This window comes from Leuresthes tenuis, unplaced genomic scaffold (genome assembly GCF_036924035.1).
Source record: "Leuresthes tenuis unplaced genomic scaffold, fLeuTen1.0.hap1 SCAF_10, whole genome shotgun sequence".
NCBI lineage: Eukaryota > Metazoa > Chordata > Actinopteri > Atheriniformes > Atherinopsidae > Leuresthes > Leuresthes tenuis.
This window is the reverse complement of record NW_027325364.1, coordinates 14,546,648-14,568,447: the sequence shown is the minus strand read 5'-3', so window position 1 is coordinate 14,568,447 and position 21,800 is coordinate 14,546,648. Positions and strand designations below refer to the sequence as shown.

Sequence of the window (21,800 nt, the reverse complement as noted above, 5' to 3'; positions counted from 1 at the left end):
TTTAATTCGATGTTTATTCTGTTTTTTTTCTTCTTTTTCCTACTTTTTTTTTAATGCAAAGTCACTTTGAACTCCAGTAAACACTAAGTCAACAACAATAAAAGTGATGTTCCTGAAACAATAACACGGAGTATTTATGGTAACTAATGAAATAAAAAAAAGGTTGTTTTCAATGTACTTGTTGCTGCTGAGCTCTGTCTTTAGTCACAGTAACTGAAGGATGTGTGGAGGATGAACTGAGCAACACGCCAGATACTTGTCTATCTGATGCGCCAGTTAGTAAATGTCCCGAAGGCCCAGACTTCCACGGTGTGCAGAGGAGCCATGAGCCACAGTCACACTGTAACAGTAGAGCAAGTCTGTCAGCCACTGCTCCCTGGTCGCGGCCCGGGAATACCTCTGAAACAAACACATGCACAGGCTAATCAGCTGACAAACCACCCAAAAAAATGGAATGTTTAGCTCTTTATCCAAATTCCACTGAAGCCCTAAAAGGAGCGTGTGCTACATGTTTACCGTGAGGTGGTGTATGATCTCTTGCAGCAGAGCAGCATTGGCCAGTAGCTGGTTATGGAGCGGTGTGTGCTGCAGCAGCATTAAGAGGATCTGTCCCAGCTGTGGCAGCTCCTCTTCATTTAGATCTACAACACGCATCGACTGCAGAACGATCCGCAGCAGGCGAGGAACGCTGCTCAGCGCTGTCACACAAGCGCCCCAAATTGCTTCCCTGCAAACATGACACCGGGGTGTTTGAAAGTCTTTTGTCCCCACACAGTAGCACACAGCAAACACCTACTATCAATCAAAAACGCACCTTTTGTGGCTGGTTTCAGCTGGGGCCTCCTGCTGCAAGCTGAGGAGCAGCGCCAGCAGGCTGAGGAGACACTGAGACAAGAAGCGCACCACGGGCTCAACTGGCAGGATGGACAGATCCAGTAATCTGGACACAGCTCTCAGCAGTCCGGCTGCCATGCTGTCAGGAACCACCTCCAACTTGGTCTGAGATAAAGACACGAGCACACAATTCCATCAATGCAGTGAGGAGAGAGAAGAGTTTAACACAGCTGGACTGTAACTGAAACCTCTTCAGCGGGATTTTACCGATGAATGAAAACTGGGTCTTACCAGGTATTTGCAAACGCCATTTTGTAGGATGTCAAAGCACTGAGACTTTGAACCCACAGTTTCCAGACAGTGGCACACTTCCTATAAATCAGACAGTAATATTATTACCGTTTCCAAATCATTTCCTAACTTATGTACTGCTGACAATATAATTGAGACGGAGAGTTCTGGTTTTATCAAAGCAGCCAGTGTTTCTGAAACAGACACTTTATGAAATATGGAAGATTCGAGGGCGTTTGGCCCCGATTTGTGTACCATGCAAACATGCATTGTCAAAAAAAGCATAAATAAGACTTCAACACCTTTCTAAGACCAGTTATCCATCATTTCTGGAGTAACAAATACATTGCACAAAACTTTGCTGTTATGATTTCCGAACCCTTTTTAGTCCTAATATGTTAGTCCATGTAACAACTAGTATAATGGAATGATAGTAATGATGTTAAGGAGAAAATTAAAAACCCAAATAAGGGAAAACGTCTGTCAAGAAAAACTTAAACCTGCATTTAGTGGTCAGCCTTCCCATCTGAATTAATCATTTCGATCATGCTTAAATGAAGACAAAACCTTGTTGAGGCCTAAAAAGCCACTAACTCTTTAAGAGTGAAAAATAAGGCTCAGCTTTTCCTCATTAACTTGAAATCCTAATCAAATTTCTCATTACTTTTTATCAAATTGAGGTGTGTGAGCCTGTATGTCTGAGCAGTGCACCTGTTGGCATTCTCTCCGTCATTAAAAACAATCCCGTCTTGTTAGCCGAACCAGATCTGACACGGTCCATTCCTGAATGCCCCCCGCCCTCATCACAACGTGCCCCCTCCCTCTTCCTTCTCGTCGCTTGCCTGTGATTGACTCAGACAGGGAGATGAGAGAAGCAGGATCTGAGGCCTTAATTGAGGGGCTGAATTAGTGATTATAAGCCCCCCACTAGCTCACACACACTTGCCCCAGGGCATAGTTATGTTAACGGTAATTTCTGCGCAGAAATGTCACTCTCCCATCATGCCATTGGCTCTCATTAGCATTTGTGCATATCCACTATGCCCGATAACCACGCATCTCCAACCTGCGCAACGCGATAAAGGTTCCCCTCTCAGCAGGAGTGCCATGATAAAGTTTCCACCCTCTGAGCTCTATATGAGGGACAGAGAGAGACCAGGGGGGGACTGAAACACCACAGATGTGTCCAGAATATCAAAACTTTTGCCATTTTTAAAACAATTTCTTCTCTTCTCTATCCTGTGTCTGACTTCATCCATTTCGACTTCTGAGTTGCTTCGATTTCTATATGACCTTTGCTTTTGGGGTGACTGTAAAAGGGAGCGCACACCTCAACAACATCCCAGTGGTGAGTGAACTGCTCCAGTGAAGTGGGGTAAAGGCAAAGGGGTGAAAGCGGGGTGGAAGGCAGGACGCTCTCATCCTCCTGCAGGGTGGCGAGATTTTCAGACGAGAAGCCTATGAGGGTGGAGAACAGGAAGCTGATGTAGTCCACATCCTGCAGGGCTGCTTCCTGGCTCCCAAAAGACCAGCCACCAAGAGAGGACCTGAAGAGCACAATCAGCAAACACGTTACACAATGAACAACATAATAACTGCGCTGGAGAACCACATCTTTCTGAATATAAGATGTTGGCACAGCTTCCAAGTTATGCAACTTTTCAAAAATTCCCCAATTCTTAAGTATCTTAGGATTATTTGTGGTACTGTGTTTTGTAAGAACATAATGTTAGAATAAAAACGCACGTAAGTACAGTTATAAAAATGTATCCTTGGCCTGAGGGGGGTTAGATCTGTAGCAGCAGGAAGTGTGTGAATAACAGTGTGTTTTTTGTGAAGCCCGGGAGGCACATGCAGACAGTCCTCTCAATACTCCATGACGATGCTGCATTCCAAACTCCCAAAGAGCTCTTTGTATCAAATCCATTAAGCACACATCCCATCCCATATGAACTCTGTACTCCCCCCCCCCGCTCAAAATTTGTATAACACTGGCCCACTGACACAGGAAAAAGGTCAGACACACTATTACAGGGAAAGGTAAGCGGGGGACAAAAAAACTACTTTTATCGTCATCAGTAAGCTGAATATCAAAAAAGGCAGCATCAATCAACAGCCAGTCGAGAGCTCAGATGAAACATCAGCGACCCCTGAGTGAAAGCGCAATGCTGCCATCTCATGGTGCTCTGCAAGAGCGTTTTCCATGTGCCCAGCACAGATGCCCGATAACAGTTCGATTCCAACAGTAGAAGCATCCTGCTGCTGTGAAACATTTTTCTAAATGTTTTTTTTTTTATTTTTAGGTTTTCAGGCTCACCTAAAATGTATGATACGGATCAGAGAACCAGCGAGTCCGGCAGAGATTCGTCCAGCGGTGCAGCAGCCGCTCAACTGGGCCAGAAGAGGCTGGGACATCTTGGGTAGGAAGTAGAGCAGCTGCACCATTCGCTGCTGGGACTCTGCTGGCAACAGCACCACAACTCCATCCTGGGGATCTGCCCACACACAAGCACAGATCCACACAGTGAATGCAATCTACGGCACCCTCTACGGCATGGATCTCAAACTCCGGTCCTCGAGGGCCGCTGTCCTTTAGGTTTTAGATGTTTCCTTGCTTCAACGCACCTGATTCAGATCGACGCCTCATCACCTGCTTTGTGCACAATTAACAATCTTTTGAAGAGATCCATTTATTCTGAATCAGGTGTGTTGAAGCAGCGAAACATCTAAAACCCGCAGAACGGCGGCCCTCGAGGACCAGACTTTGAGGTCCCTGCTCTAGGGATATGACATGAAGAAAATGAGGGGCGATACATGAATAACCAAAACTATGTTTGTATCAGCAGAAAGAGACAGACAGAAACAGCTACAGTAAGGGTGCAGATAATGTGAGAGTGTGTGTGTGTGTGTGTGTGTGTGTGGTGTTCTGTCTGTCTCTGACGCACATGCTGATGTCAGAAGCTCTCAGACAAAAGGAGTCTTGTGATGGTGAATTGCTGGCTCTGCGGCAGTTTCTATCAGAGCACCCCTCCTCCTGGCCTTCTGTTACATGCCAGCCCCGCTATCTGACCATCCTCTGAGCTGTGCAAATGGACAGGCCTCTAACACTGGATGTAGCTCAGTTGTGCAAGTTGTCTAGAGAGGGAAACGTGGAGTTATACTGCCTCCTAGGGGACATGTACGCAATGTTGCATACAATTGAATGTATACGAAAATGTACTTTCTCACGTACACACGTATCAGTTTAGTTTCGGGAGTAAACATCTCTTCTGATCTAATCGTGAATTTCAAGACAGAACTGAGCAGAACTATTTTTAAAAAAGCATCGCTGCATAGCACACTAACACATGAAGCAGGAAACTGCTGCTACATTTGACTGTTTGGGTTCAGAATTCCAGATTTCCACCTTTGATAAAAACCCTAATAAGAGCTGCCACTTTAGGAATTAGCCAGCTGCTGAAAAGAGGCAGATGTGTCACATCGTGGTGAGATGCGGCTCAGACACTCATAGCCTTAGGGAAGCAAAGGCAAAGGCAGACTTCTGTTCTCCGAGAGTTAGTGACCATTATGTTATGAAGTGGAGCAATCTAATAAATATGCAACTAAATCTGGTTTTAAAATCTATGAATGATGTCGAAAGGTTTCCAAAAAGCTACCCCAACCTCTGGGATCATTCATCTTTCCCTCTAGAAGAGCATGCTCACCGTAGAGCCTGCAGGCATGCGTTTGCAGACTGTTGAGCAGGTCCTTGTTGCCTCGAGAAGCTGCGGCATGGATGGAAGTTATGAGCTGTGCAGAGAGTATGGGGTTACGGTGGCCCAACTGGGCCAACTGCAGAGGAAGAGATGCCAACCAACGATATAGCACCTTGCTCCTTCAGACAGAAGGGGAGGCAACATGGGAAAAAGACAGGGAGCAAACAAATAAAGGCTGAATATTATTAGAGAATTTTTACAATATTAAAACAAATTGTTCATTCCTGTGCACACTATTATTTTGACTTTGCTCTGTGGTTTGAAACAGCCATAAATAAATGATCATTTTCATGTCGACTGTATAAAACATCCCCATCAGCCCCTCCTGTGTTACGCCAGAAGAACAAGCCAATCCCTACACAATTCAATTATTAAACTAAAAAAGTGACAAGACTACGGTCCCACTATGCAAAAATGTTTTTTTTCCCCTCCTTAAATCAGCTATTCCTCCACGATCAGCTTCTCTGGGCTGTAAATGTTCAGTTTGAAGATCCTACATGTCTGAAGCAATCCCCCGAGGTTACCTGGCGATGTGTGCATGTCCTTGCTCCTGCAGGTAGAGTTTGCTGTAGAAGGAGAGCAGCAGAGACCGCGTCTGTAGTGAGAGGTTCCTCTGCTTATAGTAGATGTACACCGCTCCAAAAAGCTCCTCCGTCACTGCTGCAGAAACACAACCACAAACAGAGGTTTAACCGCGCGCTAAAAACTAATTCAGTGCTTAAGTGTTGTATTAGACCTTTCTTACACGATCCATCACCTATACATCAGTAAGTGGCCAAACAATAACATAAAAAGGTTTTTTTTTTTCCATTTCCTGTCACTAACATTGAGTAATCCTACAGTTAGGGTTGTATACTAATTTCTTATTTAAGAATTTTAGCAGAACTGATGTTGAAAAAGAGGTCAGGCCACTAGAGCTAACCAATCACAGCAGAGTGGGCTTTTTTTTGGGGGGGGACAGCCTTCTGAAATCTGAAAATATGCAAAAAAGCACTGTTATGGCTGTTTCATGGGAACTTCAAATGTGAGCTGGGAAATAAATAATTTTACTCCACTTTTATCAGCTCAGGGGCTGCATGTTAAGTTACATTTAAGGTCAAAATGGGATGGAAAATATGCATCATAGTTGAACTGGTTTTGGGACACATGGCCCACATTGGCACATTAACAACAATGAACTTGTTTAATTGTATTAAATTCACGCAAATGCTTACATCTGCTCCTCTGCGTGAGCACCATCTTCCATACAGTGCCCAGCAGCATGTGCAGCTGTCTGTAGCTCAGTTTCACTCCGCCTCCCAGAGTGTCTCGGATAAAAGCCCTGAGTGGTGTCAGCCACTCTCCATCCACCTCTCGATCAAGGCCTTGCTTCTGGCTGAGGGACACCATGACCTGGCAAAGTGTGATATTCAAGGCGAGAGGCTCCACGGTCTGAACGGGGACAGCTGCATTTTGTTTATTCCTGAGAAGAGGACAGAGCAAACTCAGCTGATTTAAACTTCATGTAGAGAGGGCGGGATCCCTGTATCCTTTCGATTTCAGATTCATTATCATTTGGAATGCACAAACCTTTAGTTAGACTACTTTACAATGGTTATTGTACATGTCTAAAACAGAAAACAAAATCTGAGTTATTCTAGTTTCAGGTGCTGTGTTATGTTCAGTGACCACAGAGAAAGACCATGTGTGAGATGCTGTGAGCTGGGTCATGTTAAAATGGCCAAATAAATAAATATAATAAGGCTTAAGCCAAATAAGGCTTACATTATGTGGCTGCTCTTATATATCATATACATATTTTTTTGTGCAGCTGCTTAAAAGCACCCATCAGTGATGCTGAAAACATGCAGGTAAGAGAAGCAGGGACTATTTCAGTTAAACTTCAGTAAAAATCAGTAAAGAAACATGCACTGCAGAAGGCCAAAAGAAAACAGCGAGAAAGTCTTTGATTGCCGACACTAATATTCTTACCTTTTATGATCAACTTTCTTTTTATGTTTGGGTGTGTCCCGGGAACCGTAGGGAAAGTTTTTCATGAAGTGCTGCTTAAAATCTTCAAGATATTCTTTACGAAACCATGCATCCTGGACAAAGACAATGCGCTTTGTCATTCTTTGATAATAAAAACGTCCTTCAATTTCAAATCAAAAAGACAAAAAAAAAAAGAATAAATGTGTACATGCTTCATCTCACCAGTGCATCCTGGTTCTCCTGCTGTGGGGCCAGTTTTCTCAGCAGCTGCAGAATAGTCAAGACCTGGAACATTACTGACATGGTGTCTGGGGAGAGCAGGTTAGAGCCATCTGTGCTTTTCCAGGTGCTGTCGTTGGCGCTTGCTTCCACCCACACTTCCAGCAGCAGAGGCACAAGCGTAGCTGCAAAGCTCCGCAGAGTCTCAACCGAATCCAGACCCTCGCTTACTGTAGCTTCAGGGCCCACCTCAGGTCTATGCGGTGAAAGGATGAAAGTGTCAAATGCAAAACGTGTAGTTAAATCTAACTGATTCAAGTGCCGCCCATTGATGGGCACTAAAGTCTGCAATATCATACCTGAGTCTAAAAGTGGAGTGGGGAGATGGCCTGGCTCCAGAATTTTCATACACTTTTACTCCAACCTTGCTGTACATGAGCTCCTCCCAGTTTAAATACAGAGGTGATACGTGGCCCTTTCCACTCGAGTCAAACGCTCCTTCAGCTCGGACAGACACATCACCCTCCTCCATTGGTCTTTCCTCAACGACTGCCTGCAGAAAGCGCCCAAGCCTGAAACACAGTGGAACAAACGACAATGCTGGCACCCGCCATCACAATTCACGATTCCTCATAGTCTGCGAGCACGTTGTCCCCATACCTGAGAAGAACAGAGAGCCGCCACTGCTGGCTAGTTACAGCCCTGTCAAGGTTGACTGACAGTGCCCAGATTCGCCCCTTGAGATCCTGAGCCTTTTTGGCTCCTCCAGAGGTCTGTCTGTGAGAGATCATCTCTAAGAAGTTAGTGAGGAGTACTGCAGGCCGTGCAGCCAGCAGAGATGGGTAGTGCTCCAGGAACACATCCAAGACATTCATGGCGTCTTCCTGAATGGCTGCCTCGATGTGCGTCATGGCACAAGACAAGTGTGCACTGAGGAGGGGGAAAAACGGAGCCACTCGCTCTGCAGGCACAGACTGTGCGATGAACCTGCAAATAGGTTTTGGTAATGCGTGAATCGAGATGGGAACACAGAAATCGCTTCATCAATTGTTCCACATTTTAGCGTCTGCGTTTCATCTCTAACCTGAGGACACGTGTAGCTGCCACTCGAACATTGCCGTCCTTGTCTGTGAGAACAGCTGCCACTTCAGAGAGCAAGCGTGAAAGATGCTGCTCTAACAGAGAGGGACTGATGGACAACAGCTCCCTCAAGCTCACCAAGGCACCATGTTTCACATTGGCATTGTAATGGTGCAGCTGAGACAGGATGTCCTGTGGGTGGAAGAAAAGATGCTGACACAAATGAGGCATTCAAACAATATATCTGAAGTCCATCATTAAGTTTGCTGAACCTACATTGATACCCAGCTGTCTGTGAGTTGTGGGACCACTGGTGTCTCTCTTCAGCTGTTCAGGTAGATTAATCCCCCTTGTGCGGAAGCTGGTGTTGGTTGCATTATCAGCTTTCGGTTTCTTCTTTCCCACCTTCAGTTTAACCTTCTGGAAATCATCTTGCCTCTTCTTCTTCTTGGACTTCATCTTTGCCTAAAAAGACTGATATCCGAATCCCCAGATATGAAGATAAGAGAACTCAATCAATGCATTGATTATAAAAAACATTACAACGAAACTCACAATTCTCACGTTTTGCATAGAAATGTCACGTTAGATATCAGGAGGCTCATCAGGGATGCTGCATATTTATGTTCAAATTGGCTAAAATAGCGAACATGTGGTTGACTTGATTATCGCATCACTGGTGCACCGCGAAGCATGGCAGCTATGTTTCTTTAACTTACCACCGCAAAAAGGCCTGGATCCAACCGTCAGAAGTTTACACAACATCAAACATCCACACGGTATCTTGAGTAAAAATTATACACCTAGCTAATGGCAGTGAATTCTCAAAAAAATATCTATTCAATCTCGTCTGGTTGTGCCTTGGGTCCTTTGAATCTGTGTGTACATTTACAAAGTCTGTTCGTTCGGTGTTTGAGCTCAATGGCCGCGGAGCTTATCTTTAAAAAGAAATATTACTGTGGCGTCGTGAAAGTTTTTTTTCCTTTTAGCTCACTAATTACATTCAATTGAAGAATCTGCAATACAAATCTGACAAAAAAATAAAGCCAGATATTTTAAGAAATGTAAATGTATGTTCAATGTTGCTCTTGGATTGTGGTACGGTAAGTCCTGGTATAAAAATAAATGCATCTCATAGCTGTCCGCATCGATGCCTTAAAACAATAGACTCAAATTTTCCCAATATCTTAAGATGTATAATTAAATGGGACACTTTATTTGTTTGTCATTCGGCGAACATATTCGGCTTTACTACAAATTGTGAAGATATAACAGCTGCGGATTCAATATTAATTTGTTTGTTTTTTTAAACGGCGAAATCATTGTGCTACTATCTTCTCCCAGAGGACCTTTTTGGCTACTTGGTTCATTCTCAATTAGCATCATCCCCAACATTCGTCTCCTGTGAAGAACTTGCGGTTTAAATTCAGTTCTCAGGTATGACTGATAATATTGTCTCATTTTTTAAGTAATGGAAATACGTAGGTGTGTAGGTTTTGAACTTAGTGAGATATTATTCACAAGTAATGTAAAATGATGCTGTGAAATCATGTTTAGCTGGGCCTGCCCCAGTTTGTGCCGTTGGTCATGCAAACATACACAGAGATAACTTTTCACGCAATTAAATGCAGAAACGAAACATCTCTGTTGCCACCGTATCAAAACAAAAACGGTAGCATCCTACCGGCTAGAACAAGAGACACATTTCGTCTGTTGTCGTCGCATCATCTGCAAACGACCCTCTAAGATTTAAAACAGCTGTTTACTGAGAAAAATGACAAGAGTAGCTGTGTTATTTGGTGCAAGTTAAAAGGATCACTGTTTTAACAAAGCAATGAAATTAAAGCCAAATAACTATTTATTCCAGATGATATCTAATGGTTATAATTAAACCTTACTTGCATGTTTAATGGGGCTCAGTTGGCTTGCTGTGAACTTTTGTCACTTTTGTCTCTTTTATCTCACAGGAGAAGCTGAAGAGATGGAGACTCAGATATCAGGAAACCAGCCTCTACCAAGAAATGGACCTCAAAATCAAAAGAAGAAACCAAAGGTGGGTATCTCCTTGTGGTTGTGTTGAAACACCACAAAATGAACAAAACCATTCTTTATTTATCTTTTCTTTGTTTTTTTTGTTTTTTTAATCATACATGTACAAAGCAGGATTTTTGAGGAGAAAACCCAATTTCCTCATAAAATAAGCTTTTAATTGGCCTTTGAGATGTCTGATGAGCCAGGTGGCAGCAGCCCTTCGCCGGCGCTTGCCTCTGTGCATTCAGGCTGGCTTCAACCTCATTTCATGAATCTGAGCCTCACATCGGAGGTCTGTCATTACTGTAGTGATTTAAAATGTTTTTTCTAGCACCCGTTTTAATAAAAAGTCAGTTTGCATGGCTTTTTATGATGGGGCATTTCCTTTTTGTTCCTTTCGTTTTTGCATTGATCTCCAGGAAGGCATCAAGACTGAAACTGAAGTAGAAAAGCGTACGGACAAAGTGTTTTCTTTAAACCTGTACGTAATGACAGGCCTTGGTTATTACTTCCAAGAGTTTTCATACTCAAAATAGAGGCGTTAAAGATCGTTTTGGTGATTTTGAAAAGTTTCGTTCAGTTGGAAACGCAGTCAGTGGTAGTTTAATTGGTTCTCTTTTTCTTTTCTTTTCCTCCAAAGTGTTCACATCAATGCTCAGATGCAGCAATGTGTGCAACAACCTTTACGTTGCTTTGATGATCGGCTCTGATTTTGCCTCCTTTCACTTTGGTGTGATGTCAGATACAGCTCTTATGTTCGGTACAGAATTTGCTGAACAGGCACTACAGATGAGATTAATAACTCAGACGAGTCTTGTTTCCAGCAGAGACATCAGACCATTACTGTTTCTGTCTCAACGGGGCTTTTTGTCACCTGTGAGGGGAGCTCAACGAGTAAATTCAGTCCTTAGGAGTAGACTTAGTAAAGTCAGTTCTCTTGGAGCACTTTTTTTAAAAGTAAAGTTTGTTTAATGTACTGCATTTCTATCTCAGAAAAAAGAGACTTGATATACATAAGGGCTTCACTTCGGTGGTAATCTTGAGAAGTTTCAGCCTATGTGGAAGCACAAAATGCACATGGGGGAACTTAAAATTCTCTTGTAGATATTTAACTTTTAGGGGCTATATTCTTGTTATTGCATTGTGACCTTCCTCTCTTTAATTGGGAGACCTGTTCTGTTTAGTGACAGGTGCCTTGAAAACGCGTAGCTGCCACATTAGCAAAATCCCTCCTCAAGATCAATACAAAAATGAGTTAAGCAGGAGCTGCTTCCATCTTTTCTGTGGCTCATGGCTCAAACTAGCATCACTCTTGTCAAACAGTGGTGGGAATATGTACCAAAACCCAGCAGTTAAAGTGGCCTCGAGGCTGAAATCTTAAATTCCAGAGTATAAGCGCAGTTACTGCTTATACTTTCAATACTTTTTCCAATTTATGACAACAGCATAAACTTTCTTTTTTTTTTTTTCATTTAACGCATCAGTCTGTGGTGCATTTTTGCCATTCCTGTTCCACGGGAGATTCCTTTCTGTCAGCAGCAATGTGCAGGAGGCTGAACAGCTCTTTCTGTCACACATTGCAGCTGCAGCATCGTGCAGCACATGCACGCAGATCAGCAGTGGTGGTGGAGAGAGTGTCACTATGCTAGAATTGATGCTGACAGCTCTTGTCGTCAGAGGCTTTACGGGCTTCATGCAGTGGCAGGAGAACACACATTTCCTGCTGCTGAGTTTGTAACACCCGTTCGATTATTATGGAAGAATAAAATCATGGAATCGTCACACTTGGCCAAGCTTTTTCTTTCTGTAATCCAATTTTTTTTTTTTAAATCCTACATATTACGCTAAAGGATTGTTTCGCATATCTGAACATCCGGACTTTGTAAAACAAACCAAAAATTAAACGTAGTGACATGCTTTATTTCGTCCTTTCTTAAATTGAATATGAAGGAAAACAATTTGATCGAGTAAAAATGGACAGTTTTTGACAAGTGAAGAGTGATGGGGAGTAAGCCCCATGAGAAATCAACCAAAAAGAACCAACATTACTGGACTAGTATTGATGGGAGCCCTTCAGAGCTCAACATTAACCGTGCCTGTGAAGGTGTTTTCACGTCTTTTTTTTGGGGATTTTTGTCCTTCAAAGTTTGAGTCAAAGCCCCCAAACGCATCAGTGTTGGAGAGCATCCAGGTCTCGACCTCGGTGCTCTTTTCTGTTGCCACAGTAGACGAGTTTGCATGTCGAACCGCGCTCAGTGTAACAACTGTTTCTTCCCTGCTGAACTAGTATTCACCGTAAGTGCTGTTGTTCTCATTTAATGAGAATTTAGACCCATTGCCTGACGACACAGTTTAGAGCCCATGGATACTCATTCCTTTGACTGTCACTGCTTGACGCGGGGGTCGTGGAGAATGAGGAAGCGATGGCTCTGTGGCGTGTATGGTGTGGCGGACATGAACGAGGAGTTCAGTCCTCTTAAGTGTCATCCTGTCACTAATTCCTGTATGTGTCTCTCTCCTTCTTGTGGGTTTATCCCCTTTGCTGACAGAGAAAGCAGCCGCACTATTCTGCTGATATAGGTAAGTCCTTTTACACACGGTGCCACTTCCAGTGCTGTGAGTTGAAGCTCGAGACTTCTCTGCTTCGGGTCACGGGTGGTGACATGTTCACCACCCGGTGATCCCTCAGAGATCATGGGCCTGTTGAGGTGCCATTCAAAGTGTTTGGTCTTTATAGATCAGCGTTTGCAAAAACATTTTCCAATCTGTTGCCACAAGTCTCTTGTTGTAGAAAATAGCATTTGCAGCTTGGTTCTTAAACGTTTTCTGAATACTTTTACCTACAACTCCACCCATTCTCTCACGTTGCAGCTTTATAAGCAACCTCATTAAAGCTGTAATGGCTTTTGTGCTGGATTTTAAAATACTGCTAAATGCAGTATTAGTTTTTTGTTTTTTTCTAAATCGGCTGCCAGTGTTACACTGGCTGGAATTTTGTTGCTTTTTTTTTTTTTTTTTTCCTAATGACAAACTGTTTCATTAGTCCGACACAGAAGTGATTCTTCTGCGACTGGGCGCAGTGAGCGCTGGTGCATCATGGCCGCTGTGTCTCGCGGTCCAGTTTGAAACCAAATGGGGATCAGCTGAGAACTGCTATTCCCATTTTTCACCCAGTTCTGGGTGTCTGTTGGCGTTCAGTTAATCTAAAGAGCATAAAATCCACTCGTCATCAGATGCTGCAGGTTGTGCAAGAGCACAACATGCTTCCTTTTTTCTTTTTTTTTTACTTCCTTCCCCTACACTGCGATTATGACACCAGACTGACTAGTTGGCCAAGGTTGCCGTACTTTGGCCTCATTTACATCTTAGACCGCTATAAAGTCTTCTCTCTGTGCTGACCGCTCTTGTGTTTTCCCAGTGTTCACAAAAGGGAGTTCCATCCATACCATACCCTCACTCAGCAAAGTGCTGAAAGGGATCACAGATTGTATCATTGGTAAGCAGAGGCGTCATTTCCCTCACAAATCTACTGCACCTCCCTTTTAGAGATGAAATGAATAATCAGCGATGACTACATGTTTGCAGGCCTTCAGTATGTGTGGGAGTACCGCAGCCCCAGTAAATCTGTCCAACCACACTACCAGTGCAAACTCTGTTCGCTGGCCCGCTTGCAGCATGATATGATTGATCATGTGAAAAGCTGGAAACACTGCTTCAGATACATGGTGAGTACCGTTGGCTCGTAGGTCTGCCTCGAAGCCCCAGTGGTACAGAGGTACTTGATACTGTAATCTGCCTTTCATGCAGAAAAAGGCCCACCCTGACAAGGTTACGTGTGAAGAGGAAGATGCCGTAAAAGACCCTTCTGTCAAAAGGACGGTGAAAGCTGCTGCAGCTGAGGTGGAGAAAACAGAGGGGAGGGGACAAATCAAGGTGAATGACAGATTTGTATCACTACAGCAAAAGCACAGTGCATCGCTTTTATGCCTCTGGTGAGAAAAGATTGCAATGTTGGCAAAACTTTGTTTGGATAAACAGACTTCCTCTTGAGTCTTCATCAAGAATCTCCCATGTTCACTTATTGTACACGTCATCATTGTGGGTTTGACATTTTTCTGTTCTTCTTGTGGCTTTTAGGTGATCCTGAAGGAGCCCATTGAGGTCCCTGCTTTCAAAGGACTTCGTAAGTTTCTCTGCCTTGCTTAGATTGTAAACTTGTTGCAACAATCAGTATTCCAGTGTTAAACGAATGAAAGCAGCAGCTATAAGGAGATAGTTTGTCCTGTTTTTTTTTTAAAACACATGGCTCCCGATCCATGATTGTGATTGGCAGCAACTGATCACTTCCTCTCAGGGGACAACGTGAAGGGCTACACTATATCTCCTGCAGACTGTGTTGGACAGTTTCTGATGATCACAATGCTCAGATGATTAGACTAGTTTCTCATTTTCAATGAGACCGCCATGCAAAGAATGAGCCATTTGACAAATGGTAAACTTTATTAATCTCTCCTCCTTTTTTCCACGAAATGTCGTTGTCGGAGTCTCTGTGAGATGTCGCAATTAGCGAACGTGTTTCTGTGAAGAAAAAGTGAGCTGTGCTCCGACTCCAGCGGCCTCGGTGAAAGTTAGCTGGTGCACCCCACCTGTACCATGGCTGGAACCGATTTGATGCAGGACTGAGTCCTGATTAAACGCTCAGCCACTGCACTCAGAAGCTAGATGTTAAAGCGTATCGGCGTGTGCTTCGACCTGTGAACAAAGGGCTTTGGTCTTGTAAATCCTAGTTTAGCATTAACGTGACGGTTTGGCAAATATGTAAAACTCATCAGAAAACTTTCTCAACTTTGTACTGCAGGGTTTATCAACACAACTGACACAAAGACTGGAAGGTGACTTTTTTTTTCTTCTCTCCCTTCCAGAATGGGAGGAAGTTGTGCGTGTTTTACGATTTATTTCAGACTTCAATCTTGGGGTTAAGGAGGGGTCCTTCCAGCGTCAATCTTTCTCGGAGGACCGCTGTTTCTCCGCTGTCCTTCCCTTTTATCATAGAGACTACCGGTCCTCTCATTAATTCCATTCCTCTCAACCAAACTTTATTGGTTATTTCTCATCAGCTCGTCTCACTCGGTCAACTCCCTTTCACCCGGTTTGACCTCGTCACCCAGCCAACAGCTCAATAAAATATGATCTGCTTATCGCATCAGAATCGGAATCAAGTTTATTGCCCAGTAGGTTTGCACTTACAAGGAATTTGACTTGGTGTAGAGACTATTTGCTTTCACGATCACGAGATTCTTAAACCATTCACACTATTCCAAAATTCCTCGACATCATTACTTTCATGAATACCTTGATCGTGTTGCATTGTTACTGTATCATTATGAAAATAAGAACATCCCTTTTATTAAAAGCATTCATTCTCTTTGTATCCGAGTCTGTGCCTGACCCTCTGCAACCTTCTTCATTCGGCGCTTTCACTTCCCCAAAAGTGCTTTCTGGCTTTACCAGATGTTCCAAACCCTTCCTGTTATCTTCGGGACTTGTCATGCAGTGTCATATACTTTATCATTTCCACAAAGAAAATCCTTTTGAATCATGATTTACTTTCTCTTGATTTGTCTGGTCATTCATTAATACTGGTATTTCTATAAAGCTCAGCCTTGGGTTAATACAGCACAAGTACTTGTGTGTTGCTTTGCTACTTTCTCCCCACTGATCTTCAGTGTGTGCACGGTGCGATCTTGATCTTCAACATTCCCGTGACCTTTTAAGTTGCACGTCTTTCCTGCCTTATTGGCTAACATTTATTTCTCTGATTAATTTGAATTAATAATATCCTCATTTCATTGCGCAGTAATAAATGAGTTCCTGCTGGTAGCTTATGTTTATCATTCTTGTCTATTGTCATTCACAGGTTCCGCTGTTCCAAGAGCTGGGCCTCCACCACCTTTAGGCATGGGACCAATGGGGCCTCCCTTTGGTGGGCCTTCTTTGCATTTGTAGTATTGGTGTATTTTTCTTATGTAGCGTCACAGTATACATACTGATACACAAACTGATCCTATAGGTCCCAGGTTCTCTGACTCAAGGTTTCCAGGAGAGTTTCCTTCTCATGGTGGTCCACTTAATGACTATCAAGCAGGAGAATTTGGAGAACCCGGTTTTGGAGGATACAACTCAAGAGACGATTTTCCTGACCCGGGAATGGATCGGGGAGCTTTCTCTGATGATATGGTCCATCACTCACCAGGGGGCGGGAACGGTTTTGGTCCTTGTGGTGGAAGAGATGGCTATGGAATGAGCGGGCTAATGGACAATGGCCCAGGAAATATGTATCCTGATGAGTACCAAGGAAACATGATGGGGGACAGTTTCATGGACAGACCAATGGACAAGCACATGGACAGACCAGGATTAATGGGAGCAGCTTCGGACAACAGCGGCAGCAGCCTTCCCAATACCCTGCTTACATACCTGGTAGTTATCGTGTCCACTACTCCCGAAAATCAATAAATATACAGTGGTGTTTGGCCTTATGACGTTTTAGTAACCCTGTCAAAACTGTATTTTTAGGATAGTTTTAGGATAGAGAGTGAAAGCGACGCGCAGCTGGTGCTCAAGGTAACGCAGAAACTAACAGATGTGCTGATGGAGTACAGACTGAGGAGCGTGTCGGAGGTATGAAGCTAATTTTAAACTGATCATATTACAAGTAGTCCTGTTGTTACATCTTTATTTAGCTGTAGAAGATCGATCATTAAAGCTAAATTTCCTGCGTTCTGAATCGTTTTGTCGCTTCTCCTTTTCAGGTTCCAAGTCTCAACAGCTTGCCAATGAGCTCCACAAGCTTCTCCACACCGTCCCGATTGCAAAGCAACGAGGATCGATTCTCAAGTAGTTTCTCAGGTACCAGGAAAAGAAAAGAAAGTATCTTGTGAAACACGAGCTCAGATTTTATACAGGACTCTCATGCAAGTCGCACTGAACATCAAACTTTATTAGTAAAACATTGTTCTTACTTAAAGTGCCTCAAAAATTTAACATACAAGAACATGGCGAGTAAAATAAGGACAAAGGTGGAGCCGGTAAAAAGAGGAAGCTCAAATATACATAAGTCTAATTCAATAAAAGAGGCACTTGTTTACTCGATGGACATAAAAAGAATTGAAAGTGAAAATGTGTCTGAAATGACTTTTTTTTCCCCCCCTGCTTTCTGTACATCTTGGTGTCTTCTTTTTCCAGGTCCTTCCAGGTTCTCTGATGGTTCTTCCAGGTTCTCTGATGGTCCTGCCAGGTATTAGAAATGATGATCACATGATGGCTCATCAATCTTCTCATCCGTCTGTCCTACCTGCACAGGAGTCTGTGCTGCAGTTTTTTCCTTTTTAATGTTTTTTCTTTTTTAAAAACGTCCTTAGATCATGGGAAGAGTTACGTTGACATCAGCATGTTTTAAATAATTTGTCGAGTGTGTAGGACATTGCCCCCCCCCCCCAATCCCATCCATATATCTAATAAACATTCTGGAAAGACTTGTGCCTATATGTGAAATCATTCTGAAGGTAACTACAATAAAATCATCTCTTCTAAAACCTGTCGTTCAGGTTTAGTAAGAACAAGGTTGCGAAAATGTGCATGATGAGACAAACTGGGATTCCCAGAATGCCAGTGTGGAACAGGTCTGCACACGTCCCCGTGATTCTGTGGCAACGGCCGTTCTGCTCCACTTTTTTCTGCGGCATGTAAGCCTTCAGTTTCAAAGCTGGTCCTGTTCCAAAAATGCAATGAACACAATCCCCGAGTTCTTCCACTGGAAACACCTCTTGGGTTAATAAGTAGATTGTGTTTAAACATTTATTTTTATGGCTTTGAATGAACGGAGAGATAAGAAAGCCTCGGATTATTGGAGATGAATCAATTCACAACAAGTAGCTTTCAGTGCAATCAGAAGTGTTGCCAAAAGGCAAACTTTAAAAGAGGAAAACAGCATTTCAGTCTGATCTGTGCTTCATTGAACTTTCGCCAAGATGTCCTCCATCTGCTTTAAAGTTATGCGTGTAAGAAGCACTTTTGTCCCCAGGAAGTCTCTACCATGGATCCTCTGAGCGTGCGCTGCACTTTTTTCTGAGTCAAACTTAATTACAGCCTCACCGATGCCGTCGCCCTCGCTGTCATGCAACACGACGATATCCTCCATCTTCAGTTTGTCTTTGCAGAACAGGCTCTTTATTTGACTTTTCTTCACAGATGCAGGCATGTTTCTAACAAACAGGCACGTTTGAGCTGCTCGGTCCTGGTGCACGCTTGGCTGCACCTCTACCGTCTCTGCCCCGGATCGTCTCTCGTGGCTTTGTAATCTTGGATCTGACGGACGAGATCTTTGATTCTTGGGGTGGGTTTTGGCCATCATTTTCCTCATCTCCGCTTTGGTGATTGTTGAAACCTTAATGGCCCAGGAGCCCACGTGGCAGCCGGAGAGCGTCATCGCGTAGTCGAAGTCTTCGGAGCTGTTAAAAATCAGAAAAGACGTGTCCGTCGTGTTGCCCGCTTTGTCAAGCAGATGAAGGATGTTTTTGTGGGATATGTTTGGACATCCAAACAATTCTTTAATTTCAGTCTTGGTTATACTTTTGGGTAAATTGCTGACCATGACAATGTACTCCATGGTTTGCAATGATGGGGTATTTGGGCCAGCAACAGATTTTGGCTTTTTTGGTTTAAATGAAAACTGGGTGGCAGCTGGCCTCTTGAGATGCAGCATCGAAGTGGACTTATTCCTCCGATTAGCGCTTTGCTTAAGAGGGAGTTGCTGAGGTTTATGTCCTACCCCAACATTAAAAGCTTGCTCACATTCTTGCAGAGCAGTGGTCCACATTTTCTCATCTGCTTCTAGTACCTTGACGCAGATGGAGCCCAATGAACGTCGGTGGAAGCGAAGAGCATCGAATGCATCTTGCACTTTTGCAAACTTCACAAGGCAACCATAATCAGGTCCCAACCTAACATTTACAATGGCTTCCTGTACAGTCAACCCTTTGAAAAAATGGCAGATGTCTTTTTTGGTAGTCGATGCTGGCAGGCCAAAGAGACTGACATAGCCAGGCTTGGAGTTCAGGGTTTGTTCTGGTGTGTTCACCTCAGACAGAGCGGCTGTGCTGTCGGCCATGGGAGTGTCAACCCCAGGCACTGCCATATGCGCAGACGTAAGACCTTGTAGGACAGTACAAACTCCAAGAAAAAAGGCTGTACTGGAATCCAAAGGTTGTGCAATTGAAGCCGGCTCATTTTCAGAATTGGGATGAGCATGCTGTGCATCGGAAGGTGGCAGATTGGCAGTATCAGGATCAATTGGCCATGCAGCAGAAGATGAAAGGTTTGCAACATTGTCAACAAGTGACCTTGCATTCAACGTCTGCTCCGCAGCTGAATGTGACTGAGGTTTCCCAACAGTGAGTGCAGAGGTTTTCTTCTTCAACAATGATTGTAGTCTTTGCTCCAGCTCCGCCATGCTGCTTATGTGCAGGGTCACCATAGACCCTTTAAGTAAAAGTCCACTTTGCCGGATGGCAAGCTGTGCATCTCTGTCATTGCTGAATGCAATAAAGGCCTCTCTGAGACGTCCTCCTACAATGTATACTCCTCCGTCAGGTATGTGCAGACAATTAAAGAAGGTCCGTATGTCTTCAGTGCCGGCCTTCACATCCAGGCCTTGAAGTCGCAGGATTATAGTCATTTTAACTATTCAGGCAGGGTAGAGTCTGAAAATTTAGAGAGCTTTGGTGAAAAAGGCGGTCAACATTAGTTTCATGTTGGAATTTAACAACCCATAGAACACCAGAGAAAACACGTGGGTCATGCGGAAAAGTTGGAACGCGGAAAATACAGGAAAAAATGTTCTGCCCAAATGACACGCGCAAACATACTCACCACAATCGGTTCCAAAAAACAATGTTAAAATGCGGATTCTGTCAGCGCTGTCTTCCCATCCGTCCTTTCTCAACTTCGTCGCCACAATGACTATATTAAAAAAAATTGTGGCGCCTCCCTGCCTCCACAATGCAATTTATTCCCTCCATTTACAGTTCAACAGCAGATTTTGTGAAATACATTACTCCCACCTACTGGACTGGAGTGTGAACTACAAGCCAACTCCTGCCAGATTAACAGCATCCGCCTTAAGTCCCCAAACTGCGACATCTTGGGTACATTTTATTTATTTGCTGTAGATCATTTCCGAAGTTGAAATACATTCTCATCGTATGACATACGTCATACAATTATATCATAGAAAAATAACAGATTTAACTAAAGAAAAAAATACAGGTTGGTATACATATGTCTGCTTAAATAAACGGGTAAAAAAAAAAACTAATCACAATATTGACCCTGAAAATGCACAATCTTGGATATTTCAGGCTTAGCTCATGTCTCCTCTACAGGGAACGGCCTTATCCAGAGTGGAGGTCCCATTTTGCCCATTTGTTTGCAATTCTTTTTTTCTTGAGCAGCAGTCAGCAATCCACTCATTGCCTTTGTAAGGCTTCTAAAAATATCGTTTAATATATTGACTATGTACCTTGCAGTTGGTTTTGGTACATCTTCACATTTCAAAGTCGTACTTACCTAATTTTATTAGATTGTGTGGTTCTTCTTCTCTTCAAGACTTAGCAATACATTTTTGTGTTTTGCTGAGGGAACAGGAAGGGAGATTAATCTGCATAGCTGCTGTGCTTGCATTTCCTGCCAACAGTCATCTGTGACTCATACATTCTGGTTTAAAATCAAAGGGGAATTCAAGGACTCACAGTGGACTCAAACAGCAGTTTTATGACAAATATTTGCTAAAATATAAAAGATAACTAATCTATTAAATGGTTGATGTTCTGTTTGAATTAATCTGTTTGCAACTCTATGAGTGTACTCTTCTAGTTTTTGCTTCAGGTTTCAAATAAAAAGATCATTTTTTATCATTCCAAGTTAGGCTCTTAGATATCTAACAGTGTCTTATATAACAATAAAATGTCCTCATATAGTCCTTGGTAAACCTGTCGGTGACTATTCAGGTGCAGTGAATTCTTCTGGTTTACTGCTCAGCTCAAATTAGTTCCACCTGTTGGGTCTGTGTCATGAAACCTCTCTTTGGATGACACTGCTATATCATTTAGACATGTGAGAGAAGGGAAAGTTGAGTGTTACTTAAGATATACAAGAACGGGAAGTTGTAGTCACTGGACCCCTCAAACAATCATACTATTACATATTTTGTTCTGTACATGTCAATGTTATTTGTTGTGTTTTATTATTAAATATATGATGTAGCTGATGGAGATTGAACCTTTTAATCTATTCATTATTAATAGGTTCAATTTGTGGGTTTGGCTTTTTTTTATTGGTAAAAAATTGGGGAAACACTCTTAAAACTAAAAGTAAAGACATTACAATGTGTGTTTCATCCAATCAACAGCCCAAATCTCTGAGGTATAAAAATTTTTTACCTCTTTGGTAAATGTTGTAAAGTACAATATTCTCCCTTGAAAAACTTGCTATTTATCCTTGAACCCTGGTCTGGGTCTGGGTCTGGCGTCGAACGCAGGCGAGGAGCTTTATGTCATCACG

At 43.0% G+C, this 21,800-nt stretch overlaps 3 protein-coding genes across 4 annotated transcripts; 1 reads left to right on the top strand and 2 right to left on the bottom strand.

Moving 5' to 3' along the window:
• Positions 1–21: 21 nt before the first annotated feature.
• tex10 (testis expressed 10) lies at positions 22–9,261 on the bottom strand. Its single transcript, XM_072394328.1, has 16 exons — positions 8,870–9,261; positions 8,427–8,624; positions 8,155–8,342; positions 7,731–8,057; positions 7,430–7,642; positions 7,074–7,326; positions 6,852–6,964; positions 6,095–6,342; positions 5,405–5,540; positions 4,830–4,999; positions 3,443–3,620; positions 2,456–2,672; positions 1,126–1,206; positions 815–999; positions 517–727; positions 22–399 (listed from the first exon to the last, which is right to left on the bottom strand). Exons 2-16 carry the CDS (start codon positions 8,607–8,609, stop codon positions 277–279), a joined length of 2,826 nt encoding a protein of 941 aa, XP_072250429.1. The 5' UTR covers positions 8,610–8,624; positions 8,870–9,261; the 3' UTR covers positions 22–276.
• Positions 9,262–9,621: 360 nt separating this feature from the next.
• LOC140316965 (uncharacterized) lies at positions 9,622–17,515 on the top strand. Its single transcript, XM_072395049.1, has 12 exons — positions 9,622–9,631; positions 10,118–10,203; positions 12,731–12,761; positions 13,600–13,677; positions 13,767–13,906; positions 13,989–14,114; positions 14,319–14,364; positions 16,099–16,164; positions 16,252–16,661; positions 16,758–16,862; positions 16,994–17,090; positions 17,427–17,515. The coding sequence occupies exons 1-12, from the start codon at positions 9,622–9,624 to the stop codon at positions 17,483–17,485; spliced, it is 1,254 nt and encodes a 417-aa protein (XP_072251150.1). The 3' UTR covers positions 17,486–17,515.
• rbm12ba (RNA binding motif protein 12Ba) lies at positions 17,415–20,934 on the bottom strand. 2 transcript variants are annotated; one of them, XM_072394330.1, is made up of 2 exons: positions 20,808–20,934; positions 17,415–19,942 (listed from the first exon to the last, which is right to left on the bottom strand). In XM_072394330.1, the coding sequence occupies exon 2, from the start codon at positions 19,915–19,917 to the stop codon at positions 18,193–18,195; it is 1,725 nt and encodes a 574-aa protein (XP_072250431.1). In that variant the 5' UTR covers positions 19,918–19,942; positions 20,808–20,934; the 3' UTR covers positions 17,415–18,192. The 2 variants fall into 2 exon arrangements, with proteins under 2 accessions (XP_072250431.1, XP_072250430.1); XM_072394329.1 differs by lacking the exon at positions 20,808–20,934 and adding an exon at positions 20,112–20,216.
• Positions 20,935–21,800: the final 866 nt, after the last annotated feature.

Excerpts from the sequence above, each read along its gene's own strand:
- tex10 (XM_072394328.1), bottom strand. The coding sequence starts at position 8,609 with ATGAAGTCCAAGAAGAAGAAGAGGCAAGATGATTTCCAGAAGGTTAAA. Across the intron at positions 8,343-8,426 it reads ACAGACAGCTGGGTATCAAT|GACATCCTGTCTCAGCTGCA; the intron begins GTAGGTTCAGCA and ends TTCCACCCACAG. Across the intron at positions 5,000-5,404 it reads GGACATGCACACATCGCCAG|GAGCAAGGTGCTATATCGTT; the intron begins GTAACCTCGGGG and ends TTCTGTCTGAAG.
- rbm12ba (XM_072394330.1), bottom strand. The coding sequence starts at position 19,917 with ATGACTATAATCCTGCGACTTCAAGGCCTGGATGTGAAGGCCGGCACT.
- LOC140316965 (XM_072395049.1), top strand. Across the intron at positions 10,204-12,730 it reads ATCAAAAGAAGAAACCAAAG|AGAAAGCAGCCGCACTATTC; the intron begins GTGGGTATCTCC and ends CTTTGCTGACAG. Across the intron at positions 14,115-14,318 it reads AGGGGAGGGGACAAATCAAG|GTGATCCTGAAGGAGCCCAT; the intron begins GTGAATGACAGA and ends TGTGGCTTTTAG.